We start from the raw sequence: 16810 nt of genomic DNA, 5'->3' as shown, positions 1-16810 counted from the left end.
CTGTTGTCATCTTTTTTGAGCAGATTCTTTGATGGGTCCTCACCAATCCAGATCGAAGGTATTTGTAAGACTAGAAATAACCCACCACTTCCATAGGCAGTGTGAAAAAGCAAAGAGACTGTCATACACTTGTTTAGAAAACTTGTGAAGAGTGCTGACTTTTCATTAACCCTGAGCCTCTGAAAGACAGATATGGATGTCCTGCAACTCACTTTCTTTCAGAACTCAAAACATTAAAATCCGCTGTGTAGTGATTTTCAGCCTCTTGCTTTTTTTGAGGTCTTGTAACCTCAAGAAAACAGAGCTTTTCAGGGTTGTTTAAATGTTCTATTTATGGTACAGAAAACATGACAGTCCAAGTTAATTAGTGATTCAGTTGCTGACAAACTGGAAGCATGAACAAAAAGGGAAGATAAAGTAACCCTTAGAAGGAGTTTGTCAATTGATCTTCCAGGGATACAGCTGAATTATTATTATTTTTATATAAAACAAATGGGAAAAATTCTGTGCTGTATTTGAATATAATATTTCATTGGTAAATAAGAACAACATACCCACAAATCAACCAACATTTCCTCAAAAACCCAGTTGAGATGAAATAATGAAATAACTATCCAAATTGCTATTATCCCAGAAACCAAGCTATCCATATTCAGGAAGCATGGAACCAGATAAAGCTTAAACAACTGAACCATTCAAGTTACATCAGCCACATTATTACTACTTTTGTTTCGGTATTCTGTTTTATGAAAGGTTGAGATTTTCAGAAAATTGCATAAAAAGGTTTGCCCACATATTTTTTCTTAATATTAATGGAAGATGTGTGGTCAAGCCTCTACCAGCTCTTTAAAAGTAACAAATACAGTTTTTTTAAGAAAAGCACAGTGGATTTTGATGGAGAGAGGTTGCATTTAACCATTTGCTCCCTCACTTTTTGTCCAGGCTTCAAAAATATTTTCTTATGTGATAGAGAAATGCTGGCCAGTTATAGAAACCCATTATTTCCTTACCATCGTTTGTGAAAACAAAACAATCAAAACACAACAAGAACAAAACCGCTTGTGTTGCTCTCAGTTTATTCTGATATTTGATGGCCATATTTCAAATTCTTCCTCAAACTAACTGCATTACAGGATTTTGAAAATGTGTGAGAATCTGAAAAAGAGAACTAAGTCAGTATATAGTGCTCTACAAGGAGAGATCATAATATACCAGTTCCGTATCATCATGGCTGGGCGTCGCAAACAAAGATTTGGGGAGGGCTCTACCCACGTTTGTTACAAGCACACTGGTGGCTAAAAAGGCCAATACGAGATAGACATGTCCGGCTGCAAAAGGTACAGCACAAAGACTCCTTAGGTGGTATATTCTGCAAGACACGATTCTTTCTGCATTGTCTTTTCTCCTGAGAATGATCCTGCATGCTTTCTCAAAGGCATCAGCAGCATTATAGATAGTGTGTCTCCAGGCCTCCCGATTGGAGGCCAGAGTAGACCAGTTATGTAGATCGATATGGCCAAGGCTGAGATGTTGGTTCAGGGAGTCCTTGTATCTTCTCTTTGGGGCTCCTTAACATCCCTACACAGTGCTTTTAAGCAATTGCCTTTATAATGTCCTGTACCAGTAGAGCTTGTTAAGGACTTTACATTGCCTTCCTAGGCCCAGAGCAGCTCAACAAGCTGCAGGACTTCCAGGTGAGTCAGTGCGGGGCCATGTGGCGGTGAGAAGGGAACTGTGGCTCACTGATACCATTGCTGTGCTATGTCTTGTATTTGAAGATGGATGTGTGGAAAAGGAATGTGAAGAAGAGTGTAAAATCAGTGCTCTTCTTTTCCTTTTCTCTTGAAGAGTTTTAAGAAAATGCTACTGCTTGTATTGTGCATTTTATAGCTTCTGTATTTCATTTGTTCTTTCCCTGCTTCCCCAAGCTAATGCTTGTTGAGAAATAAGAGTGTAAGTTGCATTCTCCGGTTTGATCTCACATTTTCAGCTGTAGTGGCCAAATAATGGGAGAAGCTGAACGTGGACAAGGCTACTGGAACATTTTTCCTGCAGCAAGGAAATAACTCATGGCAGAGTGTAACAAAGACCTTTTCTCCCTCTACAGCCACCACTTGCCAGCCCCTTGCATCCATTGATGTCTGAGACTGATTTAGAAGAAATGTGGTAGCTAACATACGTGAAAGCTGGCTCTCTTTGAAATTCTTGGTGCTGTGGCAGTGTTGGTTTAGGTTGCCCAATGTTGCTTCCTTTCTATACCAAAGTGGATGTGGTTATACTTGTAAAAGTATTTTTGTCATTGTAGCCTATTTTGGTCAAGGAACTTTCTGCCAGCATAAACCACTGGTGCAGAGTTAGGGTTTCGTGGAGTATCTGTGTAGATACATCTCTTAGTCCACATTACGTTTTAGGAGGCTGACACCAGTGGCTCTGGTGAGGACCAGTTAGTGCAAAAGCTAAAAGGTTTGTATGTTTGCGGGCTAGTGCTTGCTCTGCATTTATGCTGACTGGAGCATGGGCATGATGAAGAACTGAGCCCTTACTGTCACCTTTAAATTCAGTACAGCAGCTTGCTTTCACCTTCAGTATAGCTTCTTGGCCACGATATTGACAGCCTTGAAACATGCCTCTCAGCCTACTGAGAGAACGGTGGGCATCCCAATGTTTCAATCCAGTATTTTTGTTTTCTGCTCCTGCATAGGTCTTTCCCTCCTCTTACATTCCCTAGTTTGTAAATGAGGGTGGTGGTAAGTAGTTGCATTTATCAGTGAAAATCTGTTATCCGAAATAAACTAATACCCATACTCCAAGACAGAAATTATTACCTAATGGCCATTTCTAATACTTGAAGTGCTTAAAGACCACTTTGTCCTGATTATGGAATGAATGCTGTACTTTGTATTGTGGAAGTCAGACTGTTTCTGGTATACATATTTTAATTGACAATGTATTTGACAGTCATATTATTGTATGTCAATTGCAGCAATCTAATAAATTCCACTTAAAAATTCAGACATAAATATAATTGTCAGTAATGAAACCATGTATCTTTTGATTAACAAGTATAGCTTTTTAATTCAGATGGTTTGTACCTCAGATATTAATAGCTTACTGCTAGATGTTTTCGTATTTTTTCATTTTGATTTTACTGAGACACACTATAAATGTATCTATTGCAATTAGAAATTTTTGGAATCTCTACTTGAAAACCAGTATGGAACATAATCTTATCCAAAAATGAACAGTGAACAGTGAAAAAGGTACATGAAGTCAGAAATTACTACTCTTTGGACTGAGAAACAGGCGCGTTGTGCTTTATTTCAATTATGTCCATCCCTCAGCTGCTTTTTTCAGAATTTTTAAAAGTGGTAGAAATGTGGGGCAACTTTCTCTATTTGTGTTTATTCTGTCACCATATCTGTCATCAGCTCTGTGCATATATGTAGAGATAGATTGCTTTGTTTGGTGGGATAACACTCCTGCAAGACACTATATTCTCTTTTTACCATGGTCTTAACTGTCTGATTCTTTCCTTCCCGTAAAAAAAGTCATCAGAAATCATTTTAGGCAACGTCTTTTCTGATTTTCTTTCCCTCTTCCATCTGGAAACTCTACGCAAACATCCTTTAATTATCATGTTAGTTTACATGAACTAAATTTGACATAGCATGTAGCACTGTCATCCTTAACTTTGTATCATCATCTGTTGTTCCAGTTAGCATGAAGCTCCTTTAAATGCAGTAGTCTTTGTCTGCCCTAATCTTTTCACATTGAGTTATTTTATACATATTAATAGACAATAATTTTGTGGTACAGACAAGGCTGTCTTCAGCTGACTTTTTTTATTATTTCGATATAAAATTTCAGGGAAAAGAATCCTGTCTTGGCCCAGATGCTTTTAGCCTTTGTGAACAGTATTATACTTGGTACTTACTTTGGAAGCTGTCTTATTTTCGCTGTGTTGTATAGCTGATCTGACACATCCCCTTCTCAGTTTTGCCATAAAAAACCCCCATAATTCCCACCCTGGCCATGACTTATTCTGTAGCAATACCTTAATTTCTGCTTGGAAGTTGGTAATGTTCATGTCAGCCCATCATTCCCTAAACTTTTTTCATATTAGGTGTTTCTTAGAGACTACAGTTTGCACAGGTATTAGAACTTGAACCAAACAACCCTACCTGTGTGCAGATCACATGAATTAGATCTTTGGCAATAATCCTGTACATGCCTGGGAGTTTTGCTTCCAGACTTCAGAGGATTTCTTTCCCACCTTTTTTGTTTGGTTTGGTTTCATTTGAAGTTGAATCATAACTGAGACCAGTAATGGGATAGTTGTATCATAAAATGGAGCAACAAGCTCCTGAAGTTAACGCTGTTAGTAAAGAAAACACAAGGTGTGGAAGATTACTCATCCAATCCTGACAGTAGTAAGCATGCTGCAAAAAATAAGTATGGAAATGTGATGGACAAGCTGGTAAAAGATCTCAGGGACCTTGGTGGCTGGCTGCAAGGCTGCTTCTGGTGGTTAATTCCAATTTGAAGGCCCTGTTTCCACTTGAGATGTGTAGAAGAACATTGATGCTGAATGATGTTCTGAACTGAGGTACTGAACTAAGGTACTAAGGAATGAGTAAAGTAAAAGTACTGTTTTCATCCTGCTCATGAACCTCAGAGACAGGTGGCATCATCAGTATCATACATAAATCTTCTTCCGCTCTTAAACCTCATCAGCACCAGTAATAGGAAACTGGCAAAGAGGGAGAAAATGGTGACAGCTATGATTAGGCTTTCTAAATAGATTGACTCTGTGATGTTTGTGTTATTTCTTCAGTCTGTGAGCTAGAATATAGGTACAATAATAAACATCCCTTTTCAGTGTTAGCAATCTGTGGTGTGAATTCTTACCTTAAAAACTTCAGAATGGAGTATGGATGGCAGGGAACCCACCCTTCCTGCTCATACTTGCAGGAAGTTTCCCCAAAAGTGTAGACCAGTTCGCAGTTCCTTAGAGAGTAGAGAAAAAATATTCAGTTGGTATAATAAGCTAAGGTGACATAAGAAAAGCCTTTTTTACTATCATCATCATCATCATGGCTAGGCTTCGCGAACAAAGATTTGGGAAGGACTCTACCAATATTTGCTACAAGCTCGCTGGTGCCAATGCGAGATAGACAAATCCAGTTGCAAAAGGCACAGCAGAAAGACTCCTTAGGTGGTATCGGCAAGACATAATTCTTTCTGCGTTGTCTTTTCTCCTCAAGAGTGATCCTGCATGTGTTCTCAAAAGAAGCAGCAGCGTTATAGGTAGTGTGTCTCCAGGCCCTCCAAACCAGTTATGTAGATCAATATGGCCAAGGCTGAGATGTTGTTTCAGGGAGTCCTTGTGTCTCCTCTTCGGGGCTCCTTTCATGTGGCAGCCGGTGGCAAGTTCACCATAAAACAAGATCTTAGGGAGGCAGTGGTCCTTCATCCTTGAGACGTGCCCTGCCCATCGCAGCTGTGTTCTCAGCAACATGGCCTCAATACTTGTAACTGCTGTCCGTTCTAGAACAGATGTATTAGTCACATAATCTGACCAGTGGATGTTTAGGATTGTACGGAGACAGCGTTGATGGAAGCGTTCTAGGAGTCACAGGTGGTGGTGGTAGATGACCCATGATTTGGACCCATATAAAAGAGTAGACAGCACAATGGCTCTGTAAACACTGATCTTTGTGCTTTTTGTCAGGTGTTTATTTCCCCAGATTCTTTTATGGAGTTTTTTGAAAGCTCTATATGCCTTTGCTAACCTGTTGTCTATCTCTCCATCAATCTTACCATCTGACGAGATGAGGCTACCTAGGTAGTTAAAGTGCTGGACAGATTTGAGCTGATTCACCAATGCTGATATGGGGCTGATGGAAGACTTCCTGAGGTGCAGGTTGATAGAGAACTTCTGTCTTCTTTAAGCTGACTTCCAGCCCAAAAAGCTCGGCAGCATCTGCAAAGCAGGATGTTAAATGCTGCAGAGCTACTTCACTGTGGGCAATGAGGGTGGCGGTGTCAGCGTAGAGCAGCTCCCGGACAAGATGATTTAAGGTCTTAGTAAAGGTGACTGAACACTACATCAGGTTGCCTGGAGAGGCTGTGGAGTCTCTGTCCTTACTTATAATCAAAATTCAGTTGGACACTGCCCTGTGCAATTTGCTCTAGTTAAACCTTGTCAGAACAGCGAGTTTGGACTAAGTGGTCTCCAGAGGTCCCTTCCCGCTTCAGTGATCCTCTGATTATTTGATTTCAAATTGACCTCTTCAAACATGGGTGTGTCTTAGGCTTGTAAGTACCTCTCTCACACAGAAGTGAAATGTGGGCTCTGGATGCAGAGACAGCTTTGGAAAAGCCTGTGCTTAGCAACTTAGGAAATGGATCTTTCAGGAGACCAAAGAACAAAGCAGCAGCTAAGAGCAGTCCTGATTAATGTAGCCTTTGCTTGACTGCGTATGACCTAAAATGCTGTCATTTGGCTCTTTGCTGTTTTCCAACATGAGAGGGATTAAAATTCAGAGTATCAGCCATCATTGCAAGCACAGGAAAGCAAGAAGTCAAAATGTGTGTTTGCCGACCTAAGTTTATTTGAGCAGAGGTTCTGCAGCATAGTGAGGTAGGTTGCAGAGGTACGTCTACCAGAGGTGTCAGGATAAGTCCATTATAAGCACATGGGAAAACTACTAAGAATGTGTGAGTGGGCAATGCAAAAGCTTTAGCAGATGCAGTAGCAGCATGTGTTGCTTGCCCCGTGTGCTCTTGGAAAACTGTAAAATACTTCTCCATTGATTCTGCATCACCTATAAGTAGCTGATGAAATGTCACTATTCTTCAAGCACAACATGCAGAACCATCATTGTAATGATTGCTCTGGAGACATTTACAGCCTTCAGAGGCTTGGCAACATGGATGGGGAAATATTATCTTCATATCTCCTCTTTTGTGTCTACTGACAGGGAATTGCTTCTCACTGGCTGCACATGGTCTTTACTCTTGATTCAAGAGTGTCCAATGCAACATGTCTACTCCCACGTTGTGAATGTTTAGTAGGTGTTTGGAGGTGCAGTTCGAGCTGTGCCTAAACTTCATCAGGAGGAGATGTGACATTGCTTTTAGAAGTCACAAGAATTTAGTTTGATAGGCTTTCACCTGATTTAGATGGGGGGTGAGAAGAAGGCATTTGAAACAGCGTGTAACTATTTAATTAGCTGAGGTTGATACTGTGCATGTAATTGCTGTAGTTTATAGTTTAATTTTGTGATGTACTTGAAAAGGTGTCCGACTTCCTCTGTGTATTTGTATAGTTTAGAAGTCCTCTCAGTGATTAGGAGTTTGGTCATGGGTCTTGGATGGAAGAGAAGGAAAATAGCGGAGGCCAAGGACAAGTGTGATTTTTCCACAAATATTTTTTCATAAGGATGTTTAAAGGACAGTGCCAGGAAGGGATGAAGGGAAAGGCATGCACTGAAGGGATACAGGAATAAGAAGGGAATCTTGTTTTGGTGTGAAGGAGTTATTCAGTGAAAACAGACTGGTTATTAAAAAAACCCACCAATTTCAAAACTTAAACCTGTAGAGGTAGATAGACTTTGTTAGCATTTCGGTAGAAGATGCAGACGTGAAGACTGTATTAAAAATCTAATTCTTTTGGTATTTTTACTTTTTTTCTCACCAATCTGTTCTTTCCACTGAAAAGAACTGTATTCTTAGATTAAGGATGCTGCTATCAGTGCAGTCATCAAGTCTTGGGAGTAAGAGCTGCAGGGGGACATGCTAAATAACCACATGGCTAAACTAACCTAAAAAAATAAAACCTGAAAAGACCATGGCCCTGAGCAAGCAAAAAAATGCTGAATTCTAGTCCAGGATAGGTAAAAGTACAATACCTAAATCCAAATAAAAAGAGGACAGGTAGAAGTAGATAGTGGGTTGATAAAGCTGTGACAGGGGCTTATAAAGAAACCAGAGAGGTGGTATGGGTCTTTGTGACAACACATGATAGATGAGTATGACTGGAGCAAAAAAAGCAGTACTTTTTGTTCCAAATGTCTGGGACATTTAGAGTCCCAGACAGAGCGAGAGTCTGGATCTTGATGACAATGTGGACAGGATCAATTAATATAGACAAGCCTTTATTAAAATGAACAAATATCTGCTTCCCAAGAATTGCTGCAGCAACAAGTGAGCCAAGGACATGGTTTAATGCTGAGTAAGGGCAACTGGACCTACTTTTTTCATGTGCTCCTGTGTGTTCAGGGAGCAAAAGGAACCTGCAGTCGCTTGCAGGGGTGAGAAGGAATAACACAATTTGGGGCATATGTTTCCCCCAAAATATAAGTCTCACCTGAGCTAGAAATAAGCTGCTCTTGGCTGCAGATACAGAGCCTGAATTCCCATTTTTCCTCATCACTTCAAGAGCAGCTCAAGCAAACTTGCATTCAGGCATGAAGAGGAGACGCTGTGTTGTGTTCTGCCTCAAACACATCCTCTCAGGAGGCAGGTGTGTTGGTGTCTTTTTCACCAATATAAACAGCTTGAGGAAATAAGGTTTCTGACAGCCCACAGAAGCTGTTACAGACCTCACGTGAATCAAGGCAGGTAATCAAGCTAATAGAGAGTCATTAGGAAGATGAATCACTATTATTTATGTTGTGTGGCAGCTAGAGTTCTCCACCCTTGTCTTGGCTCTGTACAAAGTACATACTAGAGGATGATCCTTGCCCCGAATTCTTGCTGTCGAATGAGAGCATGGACTGCTACAACTTCAGAAGTGGGAGCAGGGCTTAATTTTACCAGCTGATTTCAGTAGTGCATGTTCACTTCTGGAATACTTTGCAGGTCCACAGAAGATTATGGTAGGTGCCTACATAGCCAAGCTGTTGCATGTGGTCTTTTGACAAGCAAGGCACAAGAGCTTTTATTCACACTTCAACATATTAGAGCCAAAATTCTTGTTGGCGTGATTTGCTTGTCCTGTTGTATGTTCCCACAGAATCTGATTGTTCTGCCTGTTTGGGTGACTTAATTTCTCCTCCTTTTTCACTCTTAAGACTGATCAAAATTTTTGTACTGAAGTGAAATATGTGGGATTTATGATAATTGTGACCTGGTACTTCACAAAGACAGTGATGTTACAAATAATAAATGACGAGGCTGCAGGTTAATACCACTGAGATGACCACAGTGCAACCAAATGTTCTACTTACCGTACATATGGAGCCACAAGTCTGCATTTGGATTTTATAAATACTCTGTCTAAAAAAAATTCTAATAAAAACAAAGCATCCCAAACATGGCTTTCTGGTACTTGTAAGCTAGTTTTTTCCTTATTTATTTTCAAGTATTCTGAAAAATACTCAAATTATAAGTGATCTCTTCCAACTTTTAAAACCAGAAATGAATTAAATCTCTGTTTCAGGACAGATAGTGATTCAGATTCAGGATGTTTCTTCTTCCTTACTACTCTGATCATGCACACCTCCAAAGCTGCTGATAGTGTTGTGCATATCTGTGTTTCATGCAGGATGTCATGTCAACAATTTTCTGTTTTGCATTTCTTGGAAGGACAAGTTTCCTGTAAATCTTCATTTTTCCATCCCGGTGTTGGCTCCTGCAGTGTCCTTTCCTTCTGTTCTCATTTCTTCCTTCCCACACACCTCCCTTCTCCTAAGTTCACAACATGATTTCAGCCTAAAGCCTAACCCAGAGCTCGAGTGCAAAAGGGCATCTATAAGATCTCTGGATGCCATTCACAACCATGGGAGGTTGCAGTGACCATGACTGAGATTGACAGAAAAAATAAAGCTTCCCACTCAGTACTTCTACCTAGGAGCCAGCAAAAATTGTGAAGCAACTTCATGGCTGCTGTAGGAAGGAGGTCTGTGACATATAATAGCCCTAAAGGAGGCTAAAGGTGTAGACACAACATCAAGAGTGCTCCACTCAAATGGCAGATAGGATTTTTTCCTAGCCAATCCAGGAAATTCAATGGGCAGTCCTAACCTTGCCCACCATTCCTTTTCTGTTTCCACTTCTTACACAATTAAGACTTAAATAGGCACGTAGTGCCTCTTAGCAACTTCTTAAAAGCGGAATTCCTCTTGCAGTTCATTTTTTCCTTCCCACCATGAGCTGCACTGTGCCTGTGCAAACACCTCTGTGCTGCTCTGTGCCTGTGCCCCATCTGCAAGGCCACAGCCCTTGCTTTGCATGAGCAGCCTTGCTTGAGCTTGGCGTACACAGTACCTAACACTTACTAGTAGTTTGTATTAGTGTTACCTTTTTGATCAGTCTGTATGAGAGCCCAGCAAAGAGGAAGGTAGCCACCCTCTTATGTTGCTAGTTCTCTGGTGGCAAGCTTTCTCACCCTGTCGTCCCAGCTCTTCTTAGCCAGTTGCACCATATTTAGGGCAAATTTGAAGCTCAGCCAAGCTGACAGTCAAAGTTCTCCTCGATAAAGCCTCCAACAGCAGGAGGCTCCTGATGGTGTTGTCATTCTCATGCCTACTGCTCAGGTTTTTATTTTTTGCCTTAACACATGGGATATGCTAAACATGAGATGAAGGAATGGGTGGTTCATAGATATGCATCATAAAATATGAAACATATCTGAGTGCTACAGATTTTGATTTTCCTTTACCAATCATAGCAGCTGAAGCAGTGGTCTCTACAGTGAAGTTGTATCATGATTTCTAGTCCACTTTCCTTTTTCGAACTGCTTGTGAATCCTGAAACTTCTGCTATCTGAAGTACTCCAGGCTTTGTGTCTGTTTTACTGTAATCAAAATCAACCCATTTTTTTTTTCACTCTTCTTTGAAAAATGATTGAAGACTTCCTCAAAATCAAATCAGGCAAGTTACAAAGCTTGTTGTACAAAGCCACATGAAGTGGCTTCATTTTGGAAACTGAAACACAGCATGGAAGCAGCCTTTGGTTAGATGTCATGTGTTTGATTGCCACTGGCTTTGGCTTCATTAGTCTCCCTGGCAAATGATGAATGTGTGGACTTGCTGGTTGTTTAACCGAAGTTAAAATAAAGGAGTTTACTCTTCTTTTGTTAGACAGGTGGATGCCATCACATGTAAGAAAAATTGACCCCAGTAGTCAAGAGCATCATTAGGGCTCGTGTAGGTTAAATCTTAATCTTCAGTGGTTGTGTTTTGGTATGTCTGTGCGCTCCATATGCTGTATCTGTACTCAGTATTAATTCATGTGTTGAGATGGGTGTGGGAATTAGCCCTCAGTCCTCAAGCTGGAACTGAAGTTGCTGTTCACATCATGTCAGTCCTCAGCTACTTGGAACTGTGTACGGAGAGAGGCAGGGGCCTGACTGTTTCCGTCAGCAGCTGAGGCTGGCTTGTGGCATCTTGAATCTCCCACAAGATCATCCTGATATGCTCTAATCCTTTTCTAGAGAGGAACAAAATGGAAACTGCCAGCTCTTTGCAGAGCAGCTTTACACTGACAGAGTCCTTCACATGAAGGGATCTCCTGGAGCCTGGGCATTATTGCTGGAGTGGAAGGACACAAAAGCAGCCTGGTAGCTCCAAGGATCTGGATTCCAGACTTCAGTGGCTGTGGGGGAAGTCTGGGGGTCAAAGGCCCAGACCCAGGCATTCCTATGTGCTCTTCTTCTCACCTGTATCAGGCTCCCATGTCCTTCCCACTTCCGCAACAACTCCTGGATGTTTTGAGCAAAACTGTGCGTTGCCTGGCTGGCAGTCCCCCTCACGGGTATGGGAGATGAGGTCATGTGGGAAAAAGGCTCCAGTGGAGCCAAGAGGAATGTGGAATTTGGGCAGCAGCCGAATTCGGATTACTTTTACATGGCCGTCTGCACCTGTGTTTGTGGGGGTGGGGATTTCTGGGGCTGTTGAACTGACTCAGCAGTTGCACACACAAAGGTTGGCAAGGTTTCTCCCCTCTCCTCTCGTCTGCTCAGTGTCTCTGCCAACACCCTATCATTCCCATCCAGGTGCAAGTAATCTCTATCGAGAAGTCAGAAAAACTCATCCCAGGAACTGACATGAGACTGATAGCAGAGGAACAACTGCTGAGATACTCCATGCAGAAAAGACTGTCTCTGTGAAAAACACGCCTGTCCTAAAGCTCCGTGTCCTGAAACTGGGATCTGGAGGGAACAGCACACACAGTTTTCTGTAAGCCCTGTCCTCCTTTCAACACAGGCCATAAAAGGAGGAGTCAGCAGTTTGCTCTTTCCACAGTGCCTGTGTGGACCTGTCTGTACTATGACCATCTCTGAAGGATTTCCTTTAGTCTCAGCTGAGGCTTGGACCTGTAATGCAAACAGAAATGGAAATTATTGGGCTTTATCTGCACCAACAGAAGTGTGCTTGGACCTCTGAAGACAAGAAGGCTGGATACACATTCTAAGCATCCAGTGCTCTTAAAACAAAGAAGAAAATTAATGCATAGATGGATGTAGAAGAGAATTATAAAAATAAAATATAACATATAAAAAAAATTACACAGTGATTGGGATGAGTGTAGGCAGCAATATTGCCTGTGCCTCTTGGTTTGCAACATGGGAAAATTTTCCATATGTATGGAATAGGCATTGCTAGCTTCTGCACCCTTCTCTGCTTTACAATCAGCTAAGAAGGTAAATCAGGGACAGGCAGAAATTCAGAGAGCTGTAACCAGCTCCCTAATGGCTGTGCTGCCCTTTGTGTGGACACCAACCTCAACACCAGTACATGCCTCACAGAAGCCAGTGAGGCATTTATTGCTCTCACACTCTAACTCTCTACATTATGAGGTATTTGAAATACTGTTGATAAACATACTTTTCTGGCCCCCAAATTACCGACCTCATGTTATCCACCATGGGAGTTCCACTCTCTCCAGTGAGATAGTTGTGTTACCCAAAGATGAACTGCCAGAGAGAAGATATCCAAGTAAACAAACATATGCTTAGTGACCTAATTAAGCAGAATGTTGATATTCCATTCAAGTATGAGACCATTTCAGTTTATTTCCTGCTCTGCATTCTAATTTTGCTGTCAGAAGTATAAGCAACTGGCCATGGAGTTTTTGTCTCTGAACAACTGACTGTGCCAGACGTTGAAAATACAACTAAGATATGAGGTGTCAAGGTGTATCAGCAAACCTTGCACTTCAGAGAGAAGTGGAAATTATAATTATTCCACTGATCTGAACTTAGTTCCTTATATTTTTCCACATCATCTAATAACTCAGTTAAATAGCCTATACACTTAGGAAAAATGAAGTGTTTTTAATGAAGTTCATTAGCCAGTTCATTGCAATATGTAACAAAATAGAATATCATTCTTTATCATAATTTGTAGGGTGGTATCAGAACACCAGGGTGTCATGTTAATAGCAAAGCAAAGCTTTATAGAGCAAAATTGTTTGAGGGCCGTTCCTGCCAGGATGCAATATTGTCCTTTCAAACTCAGCATAATCTCACAAAAAAGGCTGTCCACATCTCTACCAGTGGATGTGCAGAAGTATGGGCATAAATAGGCACATGCGGTAGGTCTGTGCACCACTTACCTCAGGTTTGTATGTTCATGTGCTTAAATTGTTCCAAAAGTAGAATTGAAAAGTGACGAAAGAAGAGTGGTGTGAAATCAATGGGAAAAGTCAGAATTTGCCGGTTAGGAGGACAAGGATGGAGAAGTTTGATGCAGTGGGTGTATAATTAGTGCCATCTGACAAAAAAGAGGCACTTGCAGGATATGTTGTGTCAGTTCTTTTTCTGGACAACATGTTGGTTATGCACAGTAGCAGAGTGTAGTAAAATGGCATTTTTTTATACATAAGTAATTAGGGAAGCATGCAGCTTTCATAAAAGAATATGCATTTGTTGTGGGCCTGCCACTAAAAATTGACTGCTATTTGAACTACCCCTCTGCTGGGGTAGTCCTACAAGAGTAGCATAGGCCATAGGGCTTCAATGGATACAGTCTGATTATGTGTGAAGCCCATTAAATCAGCATTAGAAAATTCCGGCAGTTATGAAGTTCAGCAGTAAGTCAGTGATGCTACCCACTTTGGGGACAGAGAGGGTACCTGTGCACAAATTCGTATATCTGAAATAAAGATTTCTTTATTTTGTCTATTGAATTTGCTATAAATCACTTAAATAGGATAGTAGGAAAGTGTGTCCTATGCTGTAAATAACAGAAGGATATATTTGCAATCATCAAAATAAAGTTACCATTTCATTGAGATAAATCACATCAGTGAGTTCATCAGTTAACCAGTTAAACATGCATGAAGCCCACGAGTGCTTTATAGTCATTTTGAAATATGGTTGTATACTTATTTATATTAATCAGAATAGAGTAGGATTTTTAATAATATACAGGAATCCAAAATTTGTATACATATGTTTGGTCTGTATATATATTTATACATTTACAGTTTCATAAATAATCCGGGACTGAAACCACCTTCTGCGTTCAACCCTTACATCCAGTCTTTCAATATTAGTAGGATTATCTGAGCCAAGTATAAGGAAGACTCTTCTTCTCAGACCCTGCTGCTTGCAAAGAAGAAAGCTCCAGGGATGGGGGAATGTCATTCTTCAGGCTTCTCCCAGCCTCGTTCTTTCCTCTTTTGATGTCCTCAGATGCTCCCAAGGACTTTGGGGGCTGTTTGAGCTCAGCTCGGAGCTGCCTGCCAGTCCCATTGGGTGCCATTTCCTCTTCAAAGAGCTATTCCTGCAGCTGCTCCCTTCTGTGCAGGGAGCGGAAGCCTTTGAAATTGCTGCAGCTTCGCTGCACAGTCTGTTGAAACAGCTCGCATCAAAAAAGAGAGGAGGAGAAGTGCTTGTATCTGTTTAAATTAATTATAGAGTCTCCGTCAGAAATTTGAAGGCAAACAGAGAGGAGAGACCTGATTTGTGGGATACTTCTTAGAAAATCGATCGCTAATCTGTGCATCAACTTTCTGCTCTTGGCGCAGAATGAAGCAGCCATGCCAAAAATTCATTTTACAGGAAATGTTCTCCGATGGGACAGACAGACAATGTGCAAGCAGCTCAATAGCTGCAGTGCTGCTGGGAGCAGCACAGGGAGGTTAAATCTTCAGCTGCTTTGATAATGGGAAGGTCCAATCCTGTAAACAGCATGAGGAATTAATTTTAAAAATTATTCTGAGACATCATAGCTTTATTCTCAGGCTAGGCAGTCTCTGAAGCTCTCTTGATCTACCTGAGGGACCTGTTTGGCCCTTCACCGGACCAGAAACTAGGCACCATAGAAGTTCCGCTTCTGTCTCAGGGTATGTCTTCCACCACATGGGAGGTGCCACACAGAGTGGTGCTCATGCTCCGCAGTGATGGCAGATGAGCTCTGGGGAAGAGGGTATTACATCAGGTAAGCCTGTGATGAACTCCTTAGCCCCATGGTAGAGACTGTGGAAATTGTCCTGGAACATGCTGAAAAACAGAAGGATTGAAACCAATTGGCTGCTTTTTTTTTGTCCTGCAAGTCAGCTTTGTTGCTTTCAGGTGTGATGGAAGGGAAGAGAAATCTCTCCCTACATGAGCCACTGGTCAGACTGACAGAGTGTTAAACTTTTCTGACTAGGAGAACTGGAGAAGGCCCTAAATACAGCAGAATATTTGCAGCCTTTCCAGCAGCCCTGTAAGGCCAAAGTTCATGGCAAGTACATGCCATTCTGTATATCAAATGAGAAAGAGATTATGCAGCATCTACCTTGAGAGGGATTGGAACTACAGTGTCCTTGACTGTGTGGTGCCAGCATCCTTCATGTGAAGTCATCAGAAGAATGAGCTTAGGTTCAAATGTTATCCTTAAAAGTGGGTTCACTCTTAACTGTAAGATTTATCAGAGTTTTTGTCTGAAAGGAACTGACTTACAGGAAGATACTTGGTCTGCATATCTGATTAGAGGAAATAGGCAATTTTTCCCTCTCTTTTTTAATTCCTTTGGCTTAATCTTTATGTACACAGAATATACTGTGGAAATTAATTTAGCAGTAGCAATGGTGGTGTTTTTTTTACATCTGCATTCAGTAACACAGACAGACTTTGACAATACATGGTTTGGGTTTGATTGCTTCATACATCCCTCAGCCATGGTTCAAATCTGCTGTTCCTTTGGTTTTGGGGGTCTGGGGACATGGTGACAAGAGCAGAAAATGACCTGAAGTGTCAGATGCATGATGGATCTTGTGACATGAATTTCTTAGCTGGTATCTCCTCATTCCTCAATTGCCCCTTGAAAGAGAATGAAACTCTCTTTTAGCCACAGGGTGTCTAGTTCCTTTATCCCAGCTTTGGGTCTTGAGTTGCTGCTGGTTTTAGAGTCATGGCAGAGTTGGATATGAGCAAATGCTGGCATAATGCTGTCTTGACACTTGAGGATCAGGGTTCAGTGAACCTCTAAGGTGCGTACACAACTGCAGGAAGAGGGAATCTATGGATTTTAATAAGTAGCTGATATTTAGGGGGGGAAAGTGGGGTTCTGAGCTTCTCTCATTAGAAAAGGCAGTGTTCAAGATACCAGGCTTGGATGCTTCTGGCATTCCTGTGCATGGATGAATGCTCTTTACAGAAGGAAAGACGTATTCCAGTTCTGCCTTGCAGAATTCTCCCATGCTTTCTCTGAACTGGGAGGAACAGGTTAGTTTTGGGGCTATAATGGAGATTGCTTTTCTCATAGTGTCCCAGTCTTAATAGCATATTCTATCTGCAGTGTTTTTCTCTGCCTGGTACATTTGGCTGCGCTAAATCAAAGTGAATTTATAATCCTTTACTTTTGTAGGAGG

General features: G+C 41.3%; 1 protein-coding gene across 3 annotated transcripts in view; it reads left to right on the top strand.

Annotated features, from left to right (window-relative positions):
- The window catches only part of AIG1 (androgen induced 1), a 122315-nt gene that overhangs the window by 73730 nt on the left and 31775 nt on the right, over window positions 1–16810 (top strand). Inside the window, exon 4 of one of the 3 annotated variants that reach the window (XM_032683274.1) lies at window positions 12003–12187. The exons of the other annotated variants lie outside the window; for them this stretch is intronic. Within the exon in view, the coding sequence (XP_032539165.1) occupies window positions 12003–12116 (114 nt within the window). The 3' untranslated portion in view covers window positions 12117–12187. Of the gene's footprint in view, window positions 1–12002; window positions 12188–16810 lie in introns of those variants that run through there. 3 annotated transcript variants of the gene reach the window in all.

Source organism: Chiroxiphia lanceolata, chromosome 3 (genome assembly GCF_009829145.1).
Source record: "Chiroxiphia lanceolata isolate bChiLan1 chromosome 3, bChiLan1.pri, whole genome shotgun sequence".
Lineage (NCBI taxonomy): Eukaryota > Metazoa > Chordata > Aves > Passeriformes > Pipridae > Chiroxiphia > Chiroxiphia lanceolata.
Note: the sequence above shows the minus strand (reverse complement) of the source record. Positions and strands in the feature narration are given on the sequence as shown.